The 25,504-nt window shown below is 42.3% G+C and overlaps 1 protein-coding gene across 3 annotated transcripts in view; it reads left to right on the top strand.

Moving 5' to 3' along the window:
• Nucleotides 1-25,504, top strand: part of si:ch73-103b11.2 (227 kDa spindle- and centromere-associated protein) — a 50,042-nt gene that overhangs the window by 20,645 nt on the left and 3,893 nt on the right. Inside the window, exons 4-24 of one of the 3 annotated variants that reach the window (XM_059324084.1) lie at nt 3,134-3,285; nt 5,028-5,112; nt 7,606-7,659; nt 8,181-8,406; nt 8,553-9,111; nt 10,401-10,542; nt 10,693-10,806; nt 12,063-12,119; nt 12,236-12,304; nt 12,419-12,508; nt 14,882-14,991; nt 15,134-15,172; nt 16,794-17,538; nt 17,634-17,750; nt 18,638-22,303; nt 23,530-23,677; nt 23,765-23,870; nt 23,962-24,121; nt 24,204-24,311; nt 24,391-24,477; nt 24,595-24,757. In XM_059324084.1, the coding sequence (XP_059180067.1) occupies nt 3,134-3,285; nt 5,028-5,112; nt 7,606-7,659; nt 8,181-8,406; nt 8,553-9,111; nt 10,401-10,542; nt 10,693-10,806; nt 12,063-12,119; nt 12,236-12,304; nt 12,419-12,508; nt 14,882-14,991; nt 15,134-15,172; nt 16,794-17,538; nt 17,634-17,750; nt 18,638-22,303; nt 23,530-23,677; nt 23,765-23,870; nt 23,962-24,121; nt 24,204-24,311; nt 24,391-24,477; nt 24,595-24,757 (6,997 nt within the window). The remainder of the gene's footprint in view (nt 1-3,133; nt 3,286-5,027; nt 5,113-7,605; nt 7,660-8,180; nt 8,407-8,552; nt 9,112-10,400; nt 10,543-10,692; nt 10,807-12,062; nt 12,120-12,235; nt 12,305-12,418; nt 12,509-14,881; nt 14,992-15,133; nt 15,173-16,793; nt 17,539-17,633; nt 17,751-18,637; nt 22,304-23,529; nt 23,678-23,764; nt 23,871-23,961; nt 24,122-24,203; nt 24,312-24,390; nt 24,478-24,594; nt 24,758-25,504) is intronic. The other 2 variants (XM_059324086.1, XM_059324085.1) reach the window with 2 other exon arrangements.

Raw genomic sequence — 25,504 nt, 5'->3', positions numbered from 1 at the left:
TATTATTGTCTGAACAACTTCAGCGACTAGAATAAGTTTATGCTGGCTTCATAATTTCCATGCTCTGATCACAAAAGGACACTTGTTTGGGCCTCTTGTCTCTCGGTCATTTCCTTGTTGAGGGTTAAGGGGAGGAGTGGCTCTGTGGACTGTGGCGGCTGACAATCCCACATTGTGTGAACTGCTGCTGCTTCACAAAGGGCCCATTGTGGAGAACAGTAGCCCGGGAAGAGGGGACCGGGTCTAGGCTAGGTGACAGAGAGGTGTGGATTCAGGGGGCCTGGGTCTGGGGGCAAGAGCCGTGGTGGCCGGCCCAAAGTAGGGGTGTGTATCGGTGCTCAGCTGACACAGGGCTGGGGCAGGGAGGGTGCACACGTGTGAGAGGAGTCCCGTGCTGCTAACATACATATGCTGTACTCCTACACAACCACCAAGCGCTGCAGAGGTGAGCAGCTTTATGAAAATAGGTTTTTAATCAGAGCTGTTGTCAGTCTCTGATTTATTTTCTGAGTCCCAGAGAATCTGATGCAGTGATTATAAAACTGGGGGCTTAAGCTGCTTGTACAACTGTTCCCAGAATTTGAAATATTTTGCTGTTTATCCTCCTCTGACTCCAGCTCAAGGACAAGCCCACATGTGTGGTGTAGTCCAGATTTGTTTACTCAGACAGATGGCCGAGCAGTCCAAAGTCAGAGTCCACAAAACCCCTTTTTTTTTCCTCTGCTGCACTGCTGTTCTCCTTGACCACCAGCTTGAGACTTTAATCTCCCTTTTCTCACCCTCTGTCCCCAAAACTCCTTCCACTCTCCATGTCTGAGAGTGACAGGGCTCTCAGGTCAAGCTGACACCAGTCTCTCTGTGCAGTCTGAAGCAGGCCTCGGCCCTTGCCCAGCTGTCCTCTGGGTCTGTTTGTCCGACTGTCTGTCAAGCCCGGCTGTTGCCCCGGCCACTCACCTTAACGTCAAGAGCCCTTTGGTGACTGACCATTTTTTAAAGCCACAGGCATAAGAAGTTGAACCAAAACATCACTCTTGTTTTACTGTAGATGGTAGTCATTTCATGCTTCTTCAGATTTTTCTCTTACTTCTCTTTCTCTCTTACTTAGTTAAACCAAACTTATGTCTTTGTTCCACTTTGTTGTTCCAAATGTTGCCTGGGCTTTCTGCTACAATATAGCCGGCGATAAAAGCATTGAGAATGAAAGTGACATTTAACAGTAACAAAGTAAACGGAGCCTCTCATCTGCCCTCTGGGTTGGATTACCACAAGCTGTTAACTATTTACTTCTCTGTCCACATTAGAGGCTTCAATTGCTCTGTTGCTGACAGGCTATGGTTATGCCGCACAAATTGGGTCCTTAAGTTAGATTTATTTGGTCACTAGCAAACATGAACGTGATACCTTTTAATTTTGTTTCCAGCTCTATCTCCTAATATATTCTAAATTTGCAGAGGGCTGTAATTTATCATCTGTGGCTACCTGGTACTTATAGCTTGAAACCACCGTGGTATTTTGGTGTCTATAATTCTGCCTATATGTTTAGTGCAGTGAAGGTAGGGCCCAAAAACTGTTCAAACAGCCACCCATGCCCAGAGTTCTTAGTTGTGCACTACTCATTCACTTCATTGAACAAATATAAATCCCTCAGTCAACATAAGATTATCAAGGCTTCAGCCGTTGCTCACGCAAGTCATTTGGCGGTCAAACTGAGCAAAAGTCAGTTTTCAGAACTGGTTATATATGTGTGTGCAAATATTTGCTTTCTGTAAACTGTCTTTCTAGGAATGCATCTGCACAAGTACTTTACACTTCAAAAGGCATCCTTTTACAAAAACTCAATGACGAGCACACCAGGTTCACACTGTGATGCAGTTCAATGGACTATAAATAGATTATCTTATCTGTTCCAAGTTGAGCTAGCATGTCTCCATTCATTGCAAATGAGCCGTGCCTACATACAAAGCCACTGTGTGCTTACATAAACCTGCATGAAAAACCTTAAGTCACTGTACACAAAGTGGTATTATTGTGGAAGTCCTGTGGTCACGTTATTTATGGCTGACAGATGGCATCCATGTCAGTGTGCATAGTTGGGTTTACACCTCACAACTAGGCATCAGACAGATTAAACTCCAAACCGCTTGGTGAACCCATGAACTTGCACTGTTTATAAATGGAACAGACAGTCCTGTTCACAGGTCCCCTCAGCTCTTTTTAGAGGTGCAATATGCAACATGGCTTCGTAGATTTAGGCTGAGCTACCAACACTCACTATCTAAGGTAAAAGGTGAAACAGTAGTTAATGTCATAAGTAATGTAAATCAGTATGACTGTATTTTTTGTTGCATAAGGGGTGTGTCTCAAAGACACTATAGATTTTAATAGTTTACATGCAAGGATTGTTAAAAAACAGGTTTCACAAAAATAACTGCAAAGCAGTTCTGAATGCATTTCTTTTTCTCAGATTTTATACATATGGTTGGGCGTTCTTTATGCTTTGGCAGTATAAAGAACCGTAATGTGCATTATATCGCAATATGTCAATTTGTAATTCCTGTATCATGATGCGTATCGTACTGCCAGACTCTTGCCAATACACAACCCTGATATACACCTGATTTAGACTAGAAACCACCCTTTTTCCCCAAAAAATGAGCCCATTTCTTCAACAGCTACCAGAAGTGCATCATTATACTGTGTTGATTATGGACTTCAGCCTGGATTGAGTGTCGACTATTAGTTAAATACAATAATATCATGCCGAGTCCATCTGAGCTGTGAATAACTACCTAATTTCTCTGTCTAAAATAAGCCCTATTACTGCCTGAGTGATGCTTTCTTTTACAAATGCAGCTGGAGAAGTAAAAAAGCTGCATATATGTAATTACTCTCTTTTTTTAAATGCTGCAATACATATCGCAAGAAACAAAAATATCACAGCGAGCCCTAACAAGAACATTTGCCTGTGCACAGACTGTGATTATATCAGTGTGTGCGGTTTGCCAAGTTTGGCAGGGAAATTGATGCCGGGGCGGATTGTGTGAGAAGACAGACCATGTGGAGGGATATGTGGGCATGTCTGTTCACTTTCCCACTTAACACTTTGTCTATGTGTCTCTGTTGTGTCCTCCAGCCCAGCACCCTACCCCAGGGTACCATCAATATGAACCAGTGCTCCGACGTCATCGATGGAGAGTCCAGGACGGGTCAGAAGAACTCTCTGTGCATCCTGACCCCTGAGAAAGAGCACTTCATACGGGCTGAGTGTAAAGAAATTATCAATGGGTAAGACATAATGATGTGACATTATATCTCAGTAGTTATGATATAGAATAACTGCATCCGGTGGACAGTGTGGTTTGTGTTGCTCTGGTTTGGTTTGAGTGGATGAGGATGACAGAGACTTGGACAAGGAGAATACTTGTGCGCAGCTTCCTCTGCTGCCAAAACTGCTCTGCCCCCTGCTGTCTCCTTTGGGCTGTGCTTTTTCAGAGACTTGTAATCCACACTGCAGTGACAGTGCACATTCTTGAACTGTTCCCTCTCCCTGCCTCTCCAGCCCTCTCACTGTGCTCACAAACCCCCCGTATGCCTGGACACAGATCACAACACACACGCTTTAAGCCTCATAATTCAGGTTGTCTCTTGTGCCTCTCCTCCTCTGCTGCACTTTCAAAGTGTGTTCCTGCACTGCACTCTCCCTCGCTGGCTGTAGCATACATATTATGGCTATTCTTAGGGAACTGTGACTCACAACACCTACTCTCCGTTATGCTACCTGCTCACTGCACACCTCCCACTCTCCTATCATCTGGCTGCCATGTGTCGGTTCTGGGCCATCACACCATCATATTAGCCCTCGCAAAGGTTTCCATCAGCTGACAGTGGTGTGACTGTAATTTTTTGTATGTCGTTTTTTTGTATATATTTCTCAGTTATGTAAAGCTCCTTTCATGGGCATTTGATTAATTATGCTCCAGTATAAAAACGGAGCAGTGTGGGCACTCGTTCATTTCTAACTGCGTCACATGTGACAAACTGTAGATACAGTGTGACGCTCCACACCAACAGTTTTCCCTCTTTACAAAGTGGGTGGAGCAGAACAATATTTGACAATGAGTGTTGTATACCACAGTCACTATGTTGATTATTGTAATCATAAAAGAGCCTGGGGTTTCTTTATTGCACAAAGTCCTCTGACTATTTTCAGATTCTATTAGTTGGTCCTGAAACCAAACGTCCAGGAGAGTTTTGGTTATATTTTGTCCACTTTTTCATTCTTGTAGTCACTTTTTTGAAGACTAAAACTCTGGACTCTTGGCTAAAACCGAACCCAAGAATGAGCATTTTAGTAAAACTTCAGCAAACTGCGTCAGAGTTCAAATTAATCCAAATTACTTTATATTGAGGATTTTCATGCATGACCTTGTGTGGAAGAGGAGTGTGATGGTACAGCTGCATTGAGAAGTGTTGAGTGTGAGAGTATTATTTGAGCTGTGTTTATGCTTTTCAAGCACAATGTTTTACTAAATCCACCCCAGCTAATTGGATAATAGTCTCCTCATGAATTGCCTTTTTACTAAATAGCAAAGACACAGAGCAAAAAAGCAAATGTAAATAATCAAGGAAAATAGTAATAGTTGGCTAGGGATGTATTTTCCCTTATTGATGGCATCTTTTAACACTGTGACACTACCGCAAAGAAACATAAGCAGCTGGGGCACGTTCTGTCTGGTGTACAGTTTCTGTTTTAGACAAGATGATTTCTCAAACAGTGTGAAATGAGCTTTGAGGGATGGTTTTCTTTTTTTTGGTGGGTGTGTCTGAGGTGTCGCCCAATCAGCAGTGATGTGCATATAAATTAAGGTATTATGTCACATGTTTGTCTTGGCAAGTGCAAATGTTTTATATTTTGCTGCAGAGAACCTTGTCCCAGTCATATATTGATCCACTGTGGGTGCAGGGTTTGTATTTGTCTGCATTTAGTGTCCCATCAACAAAACTAGTGTCGGTTTCACTATCCGTAGGTGGCAGGAGGCTCTGACCGTATATCCCAGGACCAACAAGCAGAACCAGAAGAAAAAACGCAAGGTTGATCCACCCACTCACCAGGTAATGGATTCACACTCTCTTTAACAAAGTGCTCTTACCTTGCTCACACTGAACAAAGGTACAAGTTGTACATATCGGTTCATCATGCAGCAACGACTCTGATGCAGCGTGTCTTGTTTGGTGTCTGTGGGTGTTTGACATCATCTGCGTTATAACTGAGCTATTTCTAAATGACAGATAATAAGCCAATTGTGGCTCTGAGTAGGATTTCATCCGCACTTTATATCATCACTGTTTAAGAAAGGGTGAGCATATACGCTATCTGCATGTGTGCCATTGTCACAGCAAGGAAATAACATGCATATATATATAAGAACAAAATGTGCCATTGAAGTATGCAGTATGGAGGCTTTTCATTCCACTCAAACAACACCGAGTGAGTGAGTGAGTGAGTGAGTGAGAGAGAAACTTTGATTAACAGTGGGAATTACAAGTTTACACATTGTCAGCTATTTTTCTGTACTTGCTTTTTGTTCTGTATTAGATGCATGTGACCCATTTTATATATACTGTATCACCTGGTTGGAAGGCAGCAAACATAAGTGACGTATCAACGTATTCCTGAGCAAACAATCAAACATAATGATGACAGCTGCCTAAAATAACATTCAGCAGTAACTTTGCGCTGTGACCATGATCCTCTCGCTTATGAATTTGCTGGTGCACTCTGTTTCATTGTCACATCCAGCAGCTGCTGTCTCACCTGCCAGGCTTTTGCCCCGAGTCCCGTCTGATCAGTCATTAACCTTGTATGCCTGGTCAAAACAGATTTTTTTTTTTTTTTTTTTTTCTAACTTGATGTCAGAGAGGTCAGATTCAGGACACATTCAAGCTGAGATCTGGAAATGTGTCCTTGACTGACACAGTCTAGAATTGTCCTTCAAACCCTAAAAAACTAAAATTTCAGAGATTTTAATTAACATGACCTATGTGCCTCATAAAAGTATGTGTGTGCAGAATTGTGCATATGCTCAAAATGCTCATGAGGAATGAGACAATATCTTGTGAAATCCCGTCAGCTGCGGCGACAATCGCCATATAAGATCATCATGTCAACCCCTCTTTTTAACCTTAGAATGCAGGGTATTGAATAGAATCGTCAAAATGGCTCAAAGTGTTCATGAAGGATCCTACAAACATTTTCTGATGTTGCACTGACTGCCCTGAGCTCTTGCAGACTTTTTGAGAATGCATTTCAAAGTCTGTGACACTGACCACCCAAGAGGGAACCAGAAAGTCTAGAAGGAATTTATAAATAAATGAAATGGTAAATAATATATAAGTGTATAGACCCAAAATATAGCAACTTAAAAAAATGATAAATATGCAGGCTCATGCGTGTGACATCCATTAAAAACATGATGCCCATAGGGAATAAAAATGCACTTTTCATGTCAGTGCAGGCAGATTTCTCCCTGGTAGGTAGAAATAAAATAACAGGACAGGGTAAGGCTTTATTACTATAATAATAACTAGACTAACTGACACGATAGAATATATTCTACAATATTGTAGAGACCACCCATACATAGTGGATACAGCTTTCCCCCTTCCCTACCTCAGTTTTGATGCGAGGTCAAGTTTGTGGTGAGTGCACACAAAGTTCTCTCTAAAGTTCATTGTCTGGTTCCTCTAATGACGGCGCCCTGAAGCAGACTGTGACCTTGCCAGTCGGATACTAACAGGCTCATTTGCAGCGACACAGTGGTGACACCGGGATGCCCTTGACAGTGTCCCATGCGACCTCCATCGGTTATGTTAGGATGTCTTTGTTGCTGTGTTGTTCATCAACAAGAGTACTTTCTGTAAACTGTGATTGTATTTTATTTTAATGAGTCACTGATATCCAATTTAAACAACAAAACTAGCTCAGAACCTGGTTGAAATGTGTCTTTTTTTGCTTTTTAAATTCATGTGAAAAGAGCATCACTTGAAATAACAGCCGAGTGGTCAAGGCCAAGCCATATAATTAAGGCCGATAATGTGTGAGGGTGATTATGCTTTCACTGCTCAGTTTCCATAAGTGTCTCATGGGCTGTTCAGTTGTTTTGAGATGGAAATGTGATATTGATTGTCACAGATAAATACTCACAGTTGTGTTAAGGCTCACATTTCCACCTATAAACAAGCTCTCCTCCCGCTAAGTTACCAGAGACATGCACAGAAATTGTTATAAATACTTGAGCACAGTAACATGTTTGCCTTCTGGGTGGTGTCCCTGATTGAAGCACCTGGCCTTGAGTATATTAAATTAAATTATATGACAGGAAATGTATTTGACTCATATTGTAACTAGAAAGGAGTTTTACTTTCACATTCTTGTGTTGGCAACAAAACATTTAATAAACTCCTTATATCTGCTAGATTTGGCCTAAATAAGAACAGAACTCAACACCATATCTCAAATAGACAGACTTTTGGGTCTGCCTACATTGATTATAAATCAACACTACACAGCAAGCATTAACATCAAAGGCTTTTTGTGATTGGCAGGGTGGAGAAACTGCAAGCCAGTGTTTTTCCACTGAAGACATGAATGGACATCCAGTGAGTTCAGCTTGGCCATTCTTTATCCTGCTTCACCCTTAGTGGCTTTGAAATCCTAGCCCTGATAAATTCCTATTTATTATAATCTTGATCAATCCAGGGAAAGGGTGAATTTAAAAAAAAGGACATGATTTCTGCTTCTCTCTTCGATGCTAAAAGAGTGATTCTCAGCATGTTTGTGGTGAGTAGGCTGATGTTTGAGGGTCGCTTTTGCTTTGAAAATCTTCTCAACTCAAATGATCTTGCGAGTCTGCTGAAAAGAGCTTTTAATATGGTGACATCAAACTTTGAACAAAATAGCAACACGATTTTGATTTTATTTGCTCTTTGTTTTTTGTTTTTATTCAAATGATGATTTCTATGATTTTTTCCTTTATTCATTTGAGTTTCTTTTTCAGTATTTAATTGTTCTTCAATCCTTTTCCTTCTCGCATTCCTTGTTGTAGTCTCTCTGTGACCTTACCTCCCATTATATCATTTCCTCTTCCCATCCACTCCTTCCAACCCAAACCCGCACCCAGGAACCCGGCCCCGCCAAGGTGACAGTGACGAGCAGCAGCAGCGGGGGAAGCATCCCTTGCCTGCCCAGCAGCATTGCCAGTGCCGAGCGTGTCCCCATGAGTCGTGCCACTCTGTGGCAGGAGGAGAGCCGCTGGAGCAGGGCCACCATCCCCTGCAGCCGCAGTGCCTCCTGTCTCAGCCAGCTGAGCCAGAGCCAACCAGACTCCAGTCTCACTACTCAAGACGGTGAGGATTCAGATGACGGCGTGCAAATTCCTTAACATCCTGTATATATGCTTCAGATATTGTTTCACTGTATTTGTGCTAAATATGTGAAAATCTGCAAACTGTTTTGGGTGTTTGACATCAGTGGCACTGTGTCTTTGCTTCAGACGGCGGCACCATGAGCACTGGACGCAAGGTACGGGTGGAGAGCGGTTACTTTTCCCTGGAGAAGACCAAGTCTGAGCCTGCTCCACAGTCTGCACAGCACTCTCATCTGCCCCAGCCCCCCCAGCATCTGCCCCTTTCCTCTTCAGCATCTTCCTCCTCTTTAGGAGCTCTCAGTCCCAGGTACAACTCTGAATCCGAATCCCAAACTTCCCCCTTTCAACCCTCCCAAGATCCTCTCCCTTCTCCAGGTGCGCTTGTTTCCCCCAGCTACTCCACCATCAGCTCCTCCCAGAGCTCGCTGGACTCCGAGCCCAGCGGGTCCACGCCCACCTGGGAGGGACGCGGCGGTGGTGGAGGAAGCACCGGTAGTGTTAGTGGTGGCGGAGGCAGAGTGGGCAGGCCCGGCAGGGAGTACACATCGCTGTCCGATGTGCCACGGGCTCGCAGACTGAGTTACCGCGAAGCCTTCCGCTCAGAAAAAAAGCGCCAAGAGCTGAGGGCACGGACACGGAGTCCTGGCAGGGAGGAGGTGGCTCGGCTGTTTGGGCAGGAGCGCAGGTAAGAGGTTATGGATATGCGTCATGCTCGGTACACTGCAACAAAAAGACATTATAAGTTGCACGTCTCATAGCAGAAACACACATGCGGTGATAATAATGCCAGCCAAACATGATAAATAATCATTAATGAGCCACTGGTTGTTCGACGTAGCCTTAAAACATAGATGGCATGCCAAGTAACTTATGATGTGAAACTCATGCATTGCTTAAAGCATTCAGTATTTTTTAGCACCACCCTGTGGCTGCTGTCCTTAAGTCCTTCCTATATCTTGAGCATTGCCTCCCCTAGCTTACCAGTGGTTTTGCCATTAATGATTTGGGGATTGAAATGCACGTTTTACTTTCTTTTTCTATTGTTCTCTTACCTTTTTGCTCTTGCTACTTTGCTAGTTTGTTTTGTCGTTTCAATCTTTTCCAGGGGCTACTGAACAGAGCTTCTCAGAGCTAATGCTCAACCAACCCTTCCACCCCCTGTCCCAATGCTGTTCCCTGCTGGTCACCGCTGATTCCTGCTTTCTATCATTTCATCTCTGCACTGCCTGGGAGCACACACACACACACACACACAAACACATACACATACACACTGTTTAATAAACACCTGATTTTCTGTGTATACTGTGTATAGTGAAACATACTGGTGGTTGGTGCTGGTGGTGGGCTTACATACAGTTTGACCCCCCCCCCCCCCTTTCTCATGCACACACATCCACACTATACACACACATTAACACGTGCAGAGCCTTGAGGTGAGGAGTGTGTTGCCATTGCTGCTACTTCTGCAATTTATTTAATCCACCATCCTAGTCATTTTCCCTTTCTTCTAAAGATTAATCTCTCATCATATAACACCTAATCTTTATTCTTTGATGTATCTATGGATCGTTCTCTTTGGGGATATTACCTCTGCCATACACATGTTGTCTATGAAAGGGATTTTGAGTCTAGAATGATGTCCATAATGTCAAACATCCAGCAGTTATGGCAGCATTGCATTCTGCCAACAATAAACTGACACTACTTGTGTCTATTGTGGACATTGACGTTGGCTCGAATTTGCTTTCATATCATGCTTTGGTTTTGTTTTGATGCTGATTCTGCCACCATTTAAGGATGATATGCTGCATTTTAAGAACTATTTTTTCATATGCTGCATAATGTCATTAAATAAAAATAGAGATATTTAACTCCTTGTCAGACAAGACTTTTAAGTTGAGCGTTATTCTGTATGTGCTGTGTATTGAGCAGATCTTTGACATTTAAAAAAAAAAATAATTTGTCTCTTAGGCGTTCTCAAATCATTGGCCGATTCGAGGAGGGCCATCCTGTCGAGCGCATGGACACAAGCGGCTCCACTGAGCCCTCCGCTAACACCACGCTAATCCAGAGACAAGGCCGCAGCGAGAGACGCTGTCTGGCCAACAAACATGTACGTTATTCTCTTTGTTAATCCTGAACAACTAAATCTAAAAACGAATTAACTGGATGGCATTATGTAATATACAATAAGAGTAAGACATAATCTCCTTGTTTTAATAAGAGATTATTCCTAACTTTTAATACTAATTTATGTTTATAGGAGTCACTGGATGCAGGAAAGGACCGTTCAGTCCCTGATGTGTCCAGCTCCACTTTCGCTAATTTAAGAAGAGCCAAGTCACTGGACCGAAGAGTCACAGAGTCCTCAATGACTGTAAGTACTCACTGCACTTCTAAAGTGTATAGGGGGCCATAACCAGTGAACCACAAATCATTTCAAGTTCCCATTTAAGGATTTTGTGATTCAGGACTGAGATACTACAGATAATGTGTAGGTAGTGATCTATCACAACCTTCCGTGCATGAAAATTAACATTGGGCTCCAACAGATTGAGCTGCAGTAGTGGTTTGTTTTTTGACCCTATGTACAACTTTTATGTAATGTGCACTTCTCAGGAAAATGACAGCAGGCACATGTCAATGTAAAAAAGATAACTTTAATGATGCATGCATCCAAACACCACTGCAACTCCATGTGCTGCTGCATATACAATGTGATATCAGCACTTGTTTTCTTCAGTCTTGGCGTTAGATTAAAGTAGCCCTAAAGTCACTTAAGGTTGCACTGGTTCCTTCCTGATGTCTCACTCCTACCACTCTGACAAACTGATCTGAGGTCTGTTCAGTGCTGCAGGGGTGATCCAGTCAGTGTGTGGTTGGTCTCTCTGGCCAAGCTGCAGCTGCCAGAACCCCCGCCCACTCAAACACACACACACGCACACATTCATGTACACACCACTGCCGCCACCGCTACTGATGATTATAAATAGCCAGCACAGAAGCAGCCGCAGTCGTGTGTATGTCCCTGGGACAGACGGAAAGAAACAGATTGTCAATATATGAAGTGAAGGCAGTTAGCCATCAGAATGACTCTCTGCCAGACGGTGACACCACACCTGATGAAGCTCAGCAAAAACAAGGTATTGTTGAGCGAGTAGGTTTTTGGACGAATGATTGACTTTAGAGTCTATAAACAGACGTGAGCTTGGTTTCAATGTGCAGCAGTTTGTGTTTCACAGGGAAAGTCCAGCTCCCGCCAGTCAGTCTCGTTAGCTGGAGCCACTTATCTGCACTCATACTTCTCGAGCTGAGGTAGTGACCTTAAAGTCAACAAATGCACAGAAATGCAGAAGGGCTAAGGGAGATGTCAATTATATATTGTGATTACATTAATGATGAATGCTCACTCCTGTCCTATATTAGAGGTCCATGGAGGACCTCTAATATAGTGACTTATTAACACAAAATGTTTTAACAAAATATATATTTTGCCCTTTTTTCTGCTGTTGTGGTCAAGATTTAATTGAATGCGACTTGTTCTTAGTGATAGCTGAATTTCCTGGAAATTGATTTTAAACGAGTGAATCTAGACACATAATAACACATCACTCTAATCTGTTTTAATTGCAGCCAGATCTGCTGAACTTCAAAAAAGGATGGATGACAAAGCTGTATGAAGATGGAATGGTAATTCCCTTCAATTAGTGGGATTAAATGACATCTGCTTCTCCTGAATAAGATCACATTGTACTCATGGAGGACCAGTGAAATGCAATGAATAGTCTTTGTCTTTTTCTCCGTAGTGGAAGAAACACTGGTTTGTCCTTACAGATCAGAGTTTGAGGTACTACAAGGACTCAATAGCCGAGGAGGTAAACATTTTTTTTAGGAGACTTTTGACAGTTAATTTGAATAAAAAGGCAATTAACAAGGATTTTTCTGTTGTTTGTTCTGCTTTTTCTTTTTCTTAACCTTTTTTGGCTCAGGCTTCAGAACTAGATGGCGAGATCGACCTCTCTACATGTTACGATGTCAAAGAGTTCCCGGTTCAGAGGAATTACGGGTTCCAAATCATGGTGAGTCTTCATGTCGTGCATTGTCTTGCATAGTTAATCACCAGTGAAGATGAAACTCATTGTCTCTATGCATTTGAGCTGTGTTGTCTCCTGCCAGTCTATAAACAGCCTTAGACACCATGTGGTGCAACTTTAAGTATCGGGTTTTGTCTTTCTGAAACGATTCTTTGTCTGTCATGACGGATGTCTCTTCACTTGTCATCTCTCTGTGAGAGGGTGACATCATGGTGGTCTAAATCTGCTCCAGCCGTCGCCAGCCCCGTTTGTCTCTCTGAATCCGTGTGCCACACATCCTGCACAATGTTTACCTAACCTTTTGCATTCAGAGACCGTCCTTGGCCGCATTTACACGATAACACTTAACGTTTAAAAAAACAATTATGATGCTTAATTTAACTCTGAATCATAATTGCATAACAGTTGTGCAATTCTTTGGATCCTGTTGTGAAACTTATGACGGAATATGTTCTTCATATAATCCTTTGGTCATTAAACATTTTTAGCACTTGTTGCTGGCAAAATACTTCCCAGACACTTATAGTTGCAATGCCATCGTTATCCATGTCAGCGTGGGTTTTGTTCCTGCTACATATAGTTTAAAACATTTCATGATATTCCTATATGAGGTGAATGGAAGCTTAAAGGTCATTTCTTTTGTTTAAATTAGCCTGGAGGAGCTTCCCCAGCTATTTTCTCTAGAGCAAGTCAGGAATAGTCGAGTCGGATCGTTGTCTCTTTGGCTGAGTCGATGGGTTTGATGTCGAGAAATTAATAAAGCCAGTATTTATGTATACTCCCTCAGCTCCATGGTCAGAGTGGAACAGGCTGGTTGTTCTGTTACTGCAGTTAAAACAGTGGAATAAAGTGCCTTGTTTGCTGTTGTCACATTTCACACACATTGGCCTCATATTTCACTGCAATATATAAGTCTTGTACCTCTATTGAAACAGCACAATAATATGCCCAACTGTGCAGAATTTTATGTTTTTTTTTGTTTTTTTTACAGGATCTGGTTAGTGCAAATGTTTTGGTAAAAATGTTTGGTTTAAATTAGACACAAAGAATAATGTGGTCATTGATGGAAATATTACTGTTTTAGGTTAAATTTGGTTATTTTTCATGACAAGTGTTTGTCAGACATTTGTTTCAGGGACCACTGGAAATTGAAAAAATGGATCATCTCTGTTTTCACAGTTTCTTGCTATGATAAAAAAATGTTCTTGTAATAATCACTTAAATTCCACTAGATGTCACTGTATATAAGGATTAAGTTAAAACTATTGCACACAGTGAGGCTGAGAGTTTCAAGGGCATTGAGTGTAGAACACCTGTGTTTAAAGGGGGATTTCTTCTGCTCTGAACAGTTTTCTAAAAATATTCCTATTTTGCAATATAGGGCATTAAGAAGACTGATGCCAACTAAGTGTAATATTGTATATGCAAGTGGTACATCTGCCTCAGAGACTAATAACATTAAGTTGCACTTAAATTGTTAAAATAGCTGGATTGATGTCATAGATTAGAAGCAGTTGCGTGTGTAAAGCAAAGACAAAGCAAAAGCCCTGAAAAATCAGCAACACATTGTTTTCCACATAAAATAAAAGGTTTAACATTTTTTTTGTAAATGGTAGCTTCTGTTGGAGTTTCATAACTCTGCATTTTGCATGACTTTGTGGCCAAAGTGGAGCAGCAGTCATAGAGGACAAAATCTTGCAAATCACACATCACATAGTGGTATGTACATTTGATGACAGTCAGGTTGAATGTATTGCACATAAAACCGACGCATCCTCTGTTACTTGTGTTTCTAGATGGTAAAGTGATACACTAAAAATAAATACTCTTCTGCTTTGATGTTCTGCTTTTCAGCAAGCTTTCAAGAGATGAGCTCAGTGTAGTTTTAACCGCACATCAGAGTAGGGCAAAGGAGAAGTGAGGCCAAGGATGCTTTCTCTCCTCTCACAGTTTTTAGTCTGCTGTTGATATAACTCTTTGCAGTGTAGGGTGCAACTACTACAACGACTATGGCTAAGAGATAATGTAGATTGCTACCAAGTAGATGTTTATTTTTGCTTAAAATGTAATTCTCTAAGATTTTGAAGTCCTCTGCATTAAATTGACTGGTACTGAAGGACATCTAATGCAGTCAATACCAATTGTTTAGCCCCGTCTGGTTACAGTCAGTGGAAAAAGAGCAACAAATCAGTCTGCCCACTGAAACAGGAAAAGCCTTGCATTGTCTGTTGTCTTTGTCTATTTCAGGCTTGTACAAAAGCATTTGCTTTGTTTTTTTGACGTGTCGAAAAGGTATTTTAATCCGCATGTTGTCGCATCCCTGTCAGTCATTTATATGAAATGCCTTTCTGTTTGCAGTGTAAAGAGGGAGCGTGCACCCTGTCAGCCATGACCTCTGGAATCCGTCGCAACTGGATTCAGGCCATCATGAAGAATGTGCGACCCACTATTGCCCCCGATGTCACTCGGTAATACCCAAAGAGGATTAACACTTTAACCACTGGCAGATATAACGACCGCTTTCTCACTTATTTTAATCCCTCTCTCTTCCTCACCCTCTCTTTCCCTCTTTCTCTCCTCCTTCAACCGGTATTTTCAACCTGCTTCCAGGAAAAACATCTCACTGAAACTATCCGTTCTGAAGCCCAGGTTGGAGTGCTTGTGTGTTGAATATCTCCCTCCTCGAACAGTGATGTAATTGCTCAGCAATGTCAGCCCCAGCGTGTCTGTCGTCCCACCCTATGTCATGTGATTGTTGAGTAATGTCTCCCTGTCAGTCGTGCCACTGTAGAGACACACGCTGCAATCACATCAACATACTAGAATAACCTGCCCATGCTTCTGTTGATCAACAGCAGAGAGGGATTTTAATGATCACTGTAGTGTGACTATCCACAAATGATCACAGAACAACAACAAAATGGAGTGAATGGAGACATGATCTGTTCCAAATGACAGTTCACCTGAGGTTTTTTAACCACGTATACATTTATTTTTGTCTTTTTAAAGCTGAGTATTGTCTTTCAGATGGCTCATCACACATGATACTGTATACATGCTCTGACCAGCATTTACTGAGTCACACACTCAGCCCCTGTACCCCTTAGGCTGCTTCATCGACTGGGAGAATGCGTGATATTTTTGCTATTCCTGCAAAGACACCTCACAGACACCTCTTTCTCATTCTTGAGCTCTGTCCCTTCTCGTCTTCCCCTTACTCATACCTCCTGACACCTCCACACACAACGTGCTGAAAATAGAATATTCCGTCAGTTCACTTATTTAAAAATGCTCTGCCCCTCAACACTACAAGTCCAATCAAACGCATTCTTCACACTGAGCTACTATTGCGTTATTATGAATCCAACTGCTTTTCTAGGCAAGACCTGCCCTGCGTAGCATTCGAGTGCAAGGATTGGCCAGACATCAATGCACCGATACTGATATCAGATCTATATATTAACTCAAATAGCTGGACCAGTCATCTGTAACAATAGGGACATTTATAAACTATATACTAGAATTTAATTTCCTGTTGAAGTTTTAACCAAATTATTTTTTTTACATTTTACACTTAAATAGTAATTCCTGATAATTTTTTCCACAATATATACATTTAATAATATATAATGATTGAGTTAAAGTTTATCTGTGCATTTATTTGTTAATATTGTTTAACAAACTTAGGAAAGCCCTTTTAATTAAAGACTGGTATAGGACCTGTACTCAGTATTGGGTGATAACCAGTTCTAGTATCGGAACTAAAAAAAGTCAGAGCGGTGCATCCCTACTGGAAACTTTGATTTGTTCATGTCCTATCCCTGGACTGTCCTGACCTTAACCACTCAAAGTCAGTACCTAACATCAACCCATTAGGCTGTTTCATAGGGTCGGTCTTGCCAAGAAATGCAGTGGGATCCATCAGGCTCTACTGTTTACAAATAGCATTAACATAGCAGCTAAAAGCTAGAGTCTGCCACCAGGCTTACCTCACGACTGTTAACACCAAAGCTGCTTTCAGTCTAATGCAGTGTGTCATATATGCATTTTGATGTTGATGCTTTGACTTTGATACGTGTCATTGATTATCATGCTTTTAATGTACAATTAAGTGGTGCTGCTCTGCCACAAATGTATGCATTTTGTTTGTCCAGCACAGCTTTATGTTATGTAGCTTCAGCTGATATACATGTAAGAATTCCTCATCCCATTCTGTATACGATGTATCTTACGTAGCCTCCTTCTTTCTTTGTGTTTTTTGTTCATTCAGATCCCTCCCTGAGGAGAAGATAAATACCCACGTGATGCTGGAGCCGTGTCCACAGGTCACTCCTGAGCCAAGCCCCAGTCCTGAGGCCCCCAGGTCTAATGTCCACACGCAGTCAGCAGGGAACAATGCCTCCGAGCCCCGCAAAAGCAGAGTTCGTGAGCGCAGGCGAGAGGGTCGCTCCAAGACTTACGACTGGTCTGAGTTCAAAATGGAACAGACGGGAAAGTCTGTAAAGGAGCGAGCAGACACAGTTGATCTCAGCTCCTCATACTCTACAACATCCTCTTATTGCTCTCCCTCCTCTTCCCCTTCCTCATTAGCATCCTCTCCTGTCTCTACCTCCTCCCTTCAAACCTCATCAAGTGCTCACCCACCTCCTGTGACAGCAGATGCAGAAAAGGAGAGTCTTAGGAGGGCACATAGCACAACCAGTGCGACCCACATGCCAAATACTGTTACTGTCACCATGAGCTCCTCGCTAAACACCACACCACCGGTACAGCCATCGACACCTGAAAGCCAAGAGCAAGGAAAGATGGAAGTAGACCATCCTATAGCCGTTCATCCTGCAAGTGACGATAAAAAGGACAGCAGAACGTCAGATGTCCAAGTAGAGATTGAGCAGCGATGGCATCAGGTGGAGACAACACCGTTAAGAGAAGAGAAGCAAGTGCCCATCAACACAGCTTCAAGAAACTCTGAGAGATTGCCTGCTCATGAGCTTGCGGCGCTGCTCGACAAAGAGGTGCGTCTCCTCAGGGTGGTCGGGGACTTCTTTATGGTATCTGAGCTTCATGTGTCATTCATTCATTATTTCTTCTTTCTCCTATCTTTGTTCAGTTGGGACAGAAGCAGCAGGAGCTGGACCGACTACAGAAGCAAAACAACGATTTAAAAGAGCAGTTGGAAGATGCACTAGGGAGAGAACAAAGTGCCAGAGAAGGCTATGTACTGCAGGTACTACACTCACCATCCATCCTGCAGGATTACTGTGGGTTTTAAAATAAACAACGTAAAAATAGCATTCCAATGTAAGTAAGTAAGTAAGTAACATTGCATTGCATAGCATTGATATGTTTATAAAGGTATGGTATACTTGTATTGGCAAACTTGGTGCAGTAAATGTAACTGCACCTGTGTAGCTTGTATTTTTGTTATACAGTCTACTGGTTCATGAGAGATTAGATTTATGTGTGGCTACTGTAACGTATAAAATTCTACTAACGGGTGTGGGTGCTTATTCTCTCAAACTGATATGCATGGTTGTGGTGTTCTTAGCATGAGTTTTCACTAACTGTTTTTACGGAGTCTCACATCTCCTGGGAAAATAATTGATTTGATCTGATATGCCTAAGGTAAGAAACTCGATCAAGAAGCCTCGCGCTGTGCTTTTTCTTTCTGTTCATTTGTGCTTTGTCTGTGTGCCCTTTCCAAGCTTGATTTCTGCATGCTTTTTGGTGTTTCAGAATTGCATACTTCAACTAATTGCTGTTTTACACTGTGCAGTTTTAAGTTTACCTTGAACTCATCACAGAGTCTTTTTTTTTTGTATCACTTCATATTTATGTTGGTCTGGTTTATACTTTGAAATCACTATGTTAGAGAACCATCAAAGCTTTTATTGTTTGTTTTTTTGAGTGGTTATTCATTTACACATTTTATTTTCCAAGTCACCTCTGAAAAAGCACAGTGGAAGCTGGGAAAAAATGATCAAAAAAGAGCGATTGCTATCAAGAAAGGAGAAAACTTATTTTTCTGGTTTCCCCCGAGATGTGGTTCTCCGTATATGGCAGGGAAGGTAAGGTAATGTCATTAATGAAACTGTCTCATCAATCTTTTTCAAGAACGCAACACCCCCTTCCTCTTCACCGCGCAGAGTGCCATGGCAACACCTGCACAAGCTTAATCAAGATTTGCAGGGCGAGTTGGAGACCCAAAAGCACAAGCAGGACCTTGCTCAGCAGCAGATCCGAACACTTAAGAGAAGCTACACTGAAGCCCAGGAGGCAGTAGACCACCATGAGTCTGGTATTCAGGCCCTGCAGGCCAAACTGGCATCTGCCATGGCGGAAATCTTGGCCAGTGAACACGCTGTGGCCAGGATGCGCAATGAACTCAAGATAGAACAGGAGCGTTCAAAGGAACATGAAGAGGAATATGGCCGCAGTGAGGCCACCCTTCGAGCCCAGCTAAAGGAGAGTGAAGATAGACTCCGTGAAGTAGAGGCCAGCCTCTTAGAGAGAAACCAGGCCCTTAGGCACCTGGAGCGCCAGCAGGCCGTGCAACGAGACCACATGAGAGAGATACAGAGGCTGCAGGAGAGGCTGCAAGAGGTGACCGCTCGGCTAGGTGCTACTGAAGAGGGTCAGGCACTGAAGGAGGAGCGCCTGAGGAAGGAGCAGCACTCCATGCAAGAGAATCATGAGAGGGAGAGACAGAATCTGTGTAGAAGATTAGCTGAGGCTCAAACTGCACAGAGAGAGATGCAGAACCGACTGTTGGAGGCTGAGGAGCAGGTGGAGGCCCTGTTAAGAGGGCGGCAGGCCTCTGGAGGAAAGGAATGCAGGGAGGAAATGCTGAAGTTACAAGAGGAGCTGGCCGTGAAGACCAACATGGTTGAGTCACTGAGGGAGAGTGTGCGTAGGCTGGAAGAAGAGAAAGGCCATCTTACTTGCCGCTGTCAGGAGCTTATTAACCAGATTGCAGAAGCAGACCGTGAGGTGAATAAGCTCCGCAATCGTCTGGAAACGGAAGAGGCTGATTATTACACCCTGGAGCACTCGTATGAGAGGGCTACCCAGGAGTTTCAGAAAATGAGCCAGTTCCTCAGAGAAAAAGAGGAGGAGATCCGGCAGACTAAGGAGATGTATGAGAGGCTGGTGGAACGCAAGGAAGAGGATTTGAAAGAGGCCCTTGTTAAAATGGCAGCACTTGGCAGCAGCTTGGAGGAAACTGAACAAAAGTTGCAAGCAAAGGAGGACCTTCTTTGTCAAATGAGTCAAAGTCTTTTAGATAAGGTTGAGCCCTGTAGCGCTGAGAAGGATCTGAAAGCCAAGCTTGTGGTTGCAGAGGACCGCATTGCGGAGCTAGAGCAGCATCTCAATGCCCTGCAGCTGGGCTACGCTGACCTACGTGTAGAGAGGCAGCAAATCCCAGAACAGAGCAAGAAGGCAAGGCTTAAAGCCTCGGCCTCCTTAGCAGCAAACACAGAACACTTACTATCCTATGATAAGACATCCAAGACAGAGAACTCCTCAGATGATAAGGAATCTCAAGCCAAGAGACCAAGGATACGTTTTTCAAGTATTCAGTGCCAAAAATACATGACTATAGAAGGCATGGACACGAGCCATCTGAGTAGTACCTTTGGAGACACAGGACAAAAAGTTAATGAGGATGTAACTGAAGACATCCATGTAAGTGAAGGAAACATCTCCCCTGATGTCCCCTTCTCTCACAGTAGTGACCCAGAGAAGTTTATTTCTATCATACATGCCCTAGAGACTAAACTGCTAGCCACTGAGGATAAACTCAGAAATCTCACACAGAACCTAGAGGAGCAACGATTCATCGAAGCAGAAGACATGTCCAAGATTGATTTAAAGATTGCAGAAACAAAGCCGAACCCCGATAAGGGGCAGAGCAGTGCTGCCAATAAGCATTATGCCAAGGCCCTGGTGTGTGTGGAAAATAGTCGAGAGAAAGTCAAGACTATTCTCAACGGCTCTCATGATACCACTGATTCACAGCTGCACTCATTGTCAGAGATAGAGAGCGATTTGTTCAATGCATCATTGTACATCCAACAAGGACAAAAGACATTGGAAGAACAATCCCCAGTTGTCCATAAAAATCAAACCCCAGAGACTCTAGATAAAGAAGCTTTGCACCTCTTTGCCAAAACGTTATCGTATGAGGCTATCGTTTTGAACAAGATGGCTTTGTTAATACAGACTTCAAAGTCTGAACTCCTCCAATCTCTTGCAGAGATATGGGAAGACATGGAGAACGTTAAAAGAGGTGACAAAGATTGCTTGGCAATAGTTTATGCTGATGTCCTGACTAGGAAGTTGATGTTAGAGAGTGCTTTCTGGAAAGAATTGGAGAAAGCTGACACGGATGTTGCTAAATCCAAAGAGGGCAGCGTTTCGGCTGATGTAGATGTTGATACCACCGTTATATTTAACACCTTCATTAAAGCAGAGCTAGCCTACTCTATTCAAAACCTTAAACTTTGCTATGAAGAGAAATTCCAAATACTGAAAAGGGAGTTGACAGAAGCTCATGATAACCTGCATAAAAGGGAAATGGCTCTGAAAGCAATTATTGAAGCTTCCAAGAGGCCTGATTTGAAAAATGTCATAAAAGAAGTCAAAAATAACTTTGGGTTTAGTAAACAAAAGTTGGCAGACATTCGCCCCCCTGAACTTGCTCCCTACATGGAGCAGATTGAGATGGAAGAAGCTAGAGGCTTGGCGGAGGAAATTGTAGACAGACACTTGGCTGGAGAAATGCCTTCTTGTGGCGTAGACTCTATTGAATCACTGCGAAATGCACATGAAAACCTGGCCAATGAGCTTCAAAGACAAGCCACAATCCTCCATAAGTATGCTCAAGAGATAGAAAGTGGTGGGAACCATCCTGGACTGGCTAAAATGATCCATGCCCTTCTGGGCCACCAAGCATCACATAATGTCACAAGTACCTCTCTCTGTATGCGCGAAGCCCTAATCCAGGCTCAAGTGGCTTATGTGGCATGCAGGTTGCGGGCCATGCATGAGCAAGACTTGGGCTGGTGCAAACAGACAGGTCAGAACATGGATGCACTGGTCCAGCAGCACGCCTCCAATGTCAGCGCAATCCAGGAGAAATATGAAGCATCTTTACAGGGCGAGCACCTGAACTTCACACAAACCGTGTCCACTCTCCAGAAGGAGAACGATACGCTAAAGAGTGAGATCAGCAAACGTGTGAACCAGCTCTCCCAGCAGCAGGTGCAACTGGCTTTCCTGGAGGAGCATTTCCAGAAGGAGACCGAAGAGATGAAGCACAGGCACAAGCAAGAATTAAGCCGAGCCGAGAAAGGCCGTGCCTCAACAGAGCTGGCTCTCATGGAGACAACAGCGGACAGTCAACGAAAGCTAGAAGTTCTGCTGGTGGACATGGACACAATGGAGGAGCGGCACGAGGGTCATGTGCGGAAACTGGAGGAGCAGTTTGAACAGCGGATCTGTGAGCTCCAGCATATGCACAAACAGGAGATTGAGAAGTTACATTCCCAGCCGCCTCCTTGTGACGACGCCGCAACACCAATGGAAGAGGAGGAGCAGGGGAAGGGGGACAGTGTACAGACCATGTCAGAGGTGGACTCCATGGTGGTTCTGAAGGACCGGATCCAGGAGCTGGAGGCTCAGATGAGCACCATGAAGGATGAACTGGAGAACAAGCATCTAGAAGGAGATGTGGCCAGCCTGAGAGAGAAATACCAGAGAGACTTTGAAAGTCTTAAGGTTTTTGCTCTTTCATTTTACCTTTTTAATGAGAGAGTACTAGATAAATAGTAAGATAGCTTAATAGCAGGCTGTTTTTGTTCATCAATCTACTAATGTGCATAGAGAGTTTGAAGTTGGGAAATGGTGTGTGACTTGACATTCATTGTAAATATATAAAGTATACAACACAGATTGCATTAATTTATTTGAATCCCTAAAGCCATGCTAGCAGCACAGTTCTAGGGATGACGGGTTCAGTCAGTTGATCCACCACTTAAGGACTGAAATATCTCAACAACTACTGGATTTGGTGATCCCAACTTCTGATTTACAGCCAACAGCAAGTTAAATGCATCATGAATGCATGATGGATTTACATAAAATTTGGCGCAGACATTCATGGCTCCCAGGCGGTGAATCATAATCTCTGATATCAGATATCTACATATGAAAGCAGAATCTTTTGGTGTCGGGCGTTTTGGTTTTTGTTTGTAGTTTGAGTAGTATTGACCAATCACGTTTGAGCAGGGCTTTGGTTAAATGAAGCTGAACAGTCATGTGGAGAGCCAATAAGGTTGAATGCATTGGCTGGTGATGCCCTGAATTATCCTCTAGTCTTATCAACTGTTGGATGCATTGCTGTAAAATTTAGTACAACGTTAATTGTAGCACATTTGGTGACTTTCCTTCCACTAACATCCATTTCAAAACTTGAATGTATCCAATACATTAGGTATTATTGTAGGAATTTGTCCATAAAATAGACACGTTGCTTTGCACAAAGCAAGCACAAGATCAAAAATGAATTCAACTATAACCGCAAAACTGATACAAAGTGCTGATACTGTGGATCAGGTTGGGACATCCCAAGTAATTTAACATAATGGAAAGCCGTCCATTGCGTTTGTCTCCACTTGCATACACCCTGATAGATAAAAGTGCTTCTTTATTTGGGCATTAAAAGACATACCATTTCCCACATTCAATAATAGAAGGAAATGCATTCTATTGTATTATAACAAAAATGCAGCTTTGCTTGAATAGAATCTCACTGCTTTAACTCACTGTCTCACTAACATAGCTGGGCTTCAGATTGCATGACTTCTCTCACTGATTTTGCATGATACACCATGTAGCCAAGTCTAGATATTGCACTGAATTTATAGTCAAATTATAATATAAGTGGTAACTGCTAAATACATTTTTTGTATATATAAAGCATTGTTGACCCTTTCTTCCTATAGGCCACTTGTGAACGTGGCTTTGCAGCAATGGAAGACACACACCAGAAAGTGATTCATGACATCCAGAGGCAGCATCAGAGGGAGATCTCCAAACTTATGGAAGAGCGAGAGAGACTATTGGCTGAGGAGACTGCTGCCACAATTGCTGGTAAAAAAGAGAAAAAGACATATTTCCTGCATTTTAAACTAGACCAGAATACAGTCATTAAATGTGTTTGTTCTATGTTAAATGTAGCTATTGAAGCAATGAAGAATGCTCACAAGGAGGAAATGGAGAAGACCCATCGTTCCCCACTGAGTGGGCTGAATTCTGACATCGATGAACTTCGCTTACAATATGAGTATGTTTGGCTTGCTTTTCAAGAAATGTAAAAAAAGAAAAAGAAAAAAATGGGGCATGAAGGGTGATAATGTGATGATCTGACTGTCCAGGGAGGAGCTGCAGTCCACCCAGAGAGAACTGGAGGTGCTGTCGGAGCAGTACTCTCAGAAATGTCTGGAGAACGCTCACCTGGCCCAGGCACTGGAGGCCGAGAGGCAGGCCCTCAGGCAGTGTCAGAGAGAGAACCAGGAGCTGAACGCTCACAACCAGGTTTGAATGCACATACATGCACACATGCATACAAAATAATGTTTGTCCATGGGTTAATACGTAACTTTATTCCGGCCAACAGGAGTTAAATAATCGACTGACTACAGAGATCACTCGAATGCGCTCCTGTTTCAGCGGTGAAACAGCGCTGTCACCACTTACCCAGGGCAAAGACGTGTATGAACTGGAGGTATGTGGAAACACACCACGCACACATACAAACACACTTCGATTTGATCTTGAATGTCATGTTTCTCTCCATCTTGTAGGTGTTGCTACGAATTAAGGAGTCCGAAATCCAGTATCTCAAACAGGAAATCCACTCTTTGAAAGATGAACTGCAGTCTGCTTTGAGGGTAAGCACAATCAATCTTTATGTGAGAATTTTTTGAAGGTACGTGTCTGTATTTCTGTATTTCTTATAACAACATTTGGAAAACAGAGAGGCAGTATCATTGGTTTTATTTCAACAGGACAAGAAATATGCCACCGACAAATATAAGGACATCTATACAGAGCTCAGCATTGTGAAAGCAAAGGCTGACTGTGACATCAGTAAACTGAAGGAGAAGCTGCTCATTGCCACAGAAGCTTTAGGCGAGAGGACCGTTGATGGATCGGTCACATCTGGATATGGTAAATAGGAAATGTTTATTTCATTATTACTTACACTCCATTTAATTAATCCAAACCAACTAACTTTTGAAGCGATACATTGTAATGACAACCACTTTTTCACTGTTTAAGCATATTTATTAAATATAAAATTATATATATATACACAGTACAGGCCAAAAGTTTGGACACACCTTCTCATTCAATGCATTTTTCTTTATTTTCATGACTATTTACATTGTAGATTCTCACTGAAGGCATCAAAACTATGAATAAACACATATGGAATTATGTACTTAACAAAAAAAGTGTGAAATAACTAAAAACCTGTCTTGTATTTTAGATTCCTCAAAGTAGCCACCATTTGCTTACTAGAATATAAGACATGTTTTCAGTTATTTCACACTTTTTTTGTTAAGTACATAATTCCACATGTGTTCATTAATAGTTTTGATGAATTTACAATGTCAATAGTCATGAAAATAAAGGAAAAACATTGAATGAGAAGGTGTGTCCAAACTTTTGGCCTGTACTGTATGTATATATGTGTGTGTGTGTATATATATATATATATATATATATATATATATATATACACAATAGTGTTTATCACAGAGCACAGAAGTGATGGATGAAGTTTTAATAAGCATTAGGGCTATGTCCATTTTTATGTTTACTGTTATCATTGCAAATAACTTACTTCCCTATGAATTTACTTATAAATCAGCCATAACAACTAAGAACAGTTACCATTTTCCATATGACTCT

The sequence above is a fragment of the Centropristis striata genome, chromosome 21 (assembly GCF_030273125.1).
Source record: "Centropristis striata isolate RG_2023a ecotype Rhode Island chromosome 21, C.striata_1.0, whole genome shotgun sequence".
NCBI lineage: Eukaryota > Metazoa > Chordata > Actinopteri > Perciformes > Serranidae > Centropristis > Centropristis striata.
Note: the sequence above shows the minus strand (reverse complement) of the source record. Positions and strands in the feature narration are given on the sequence as shown.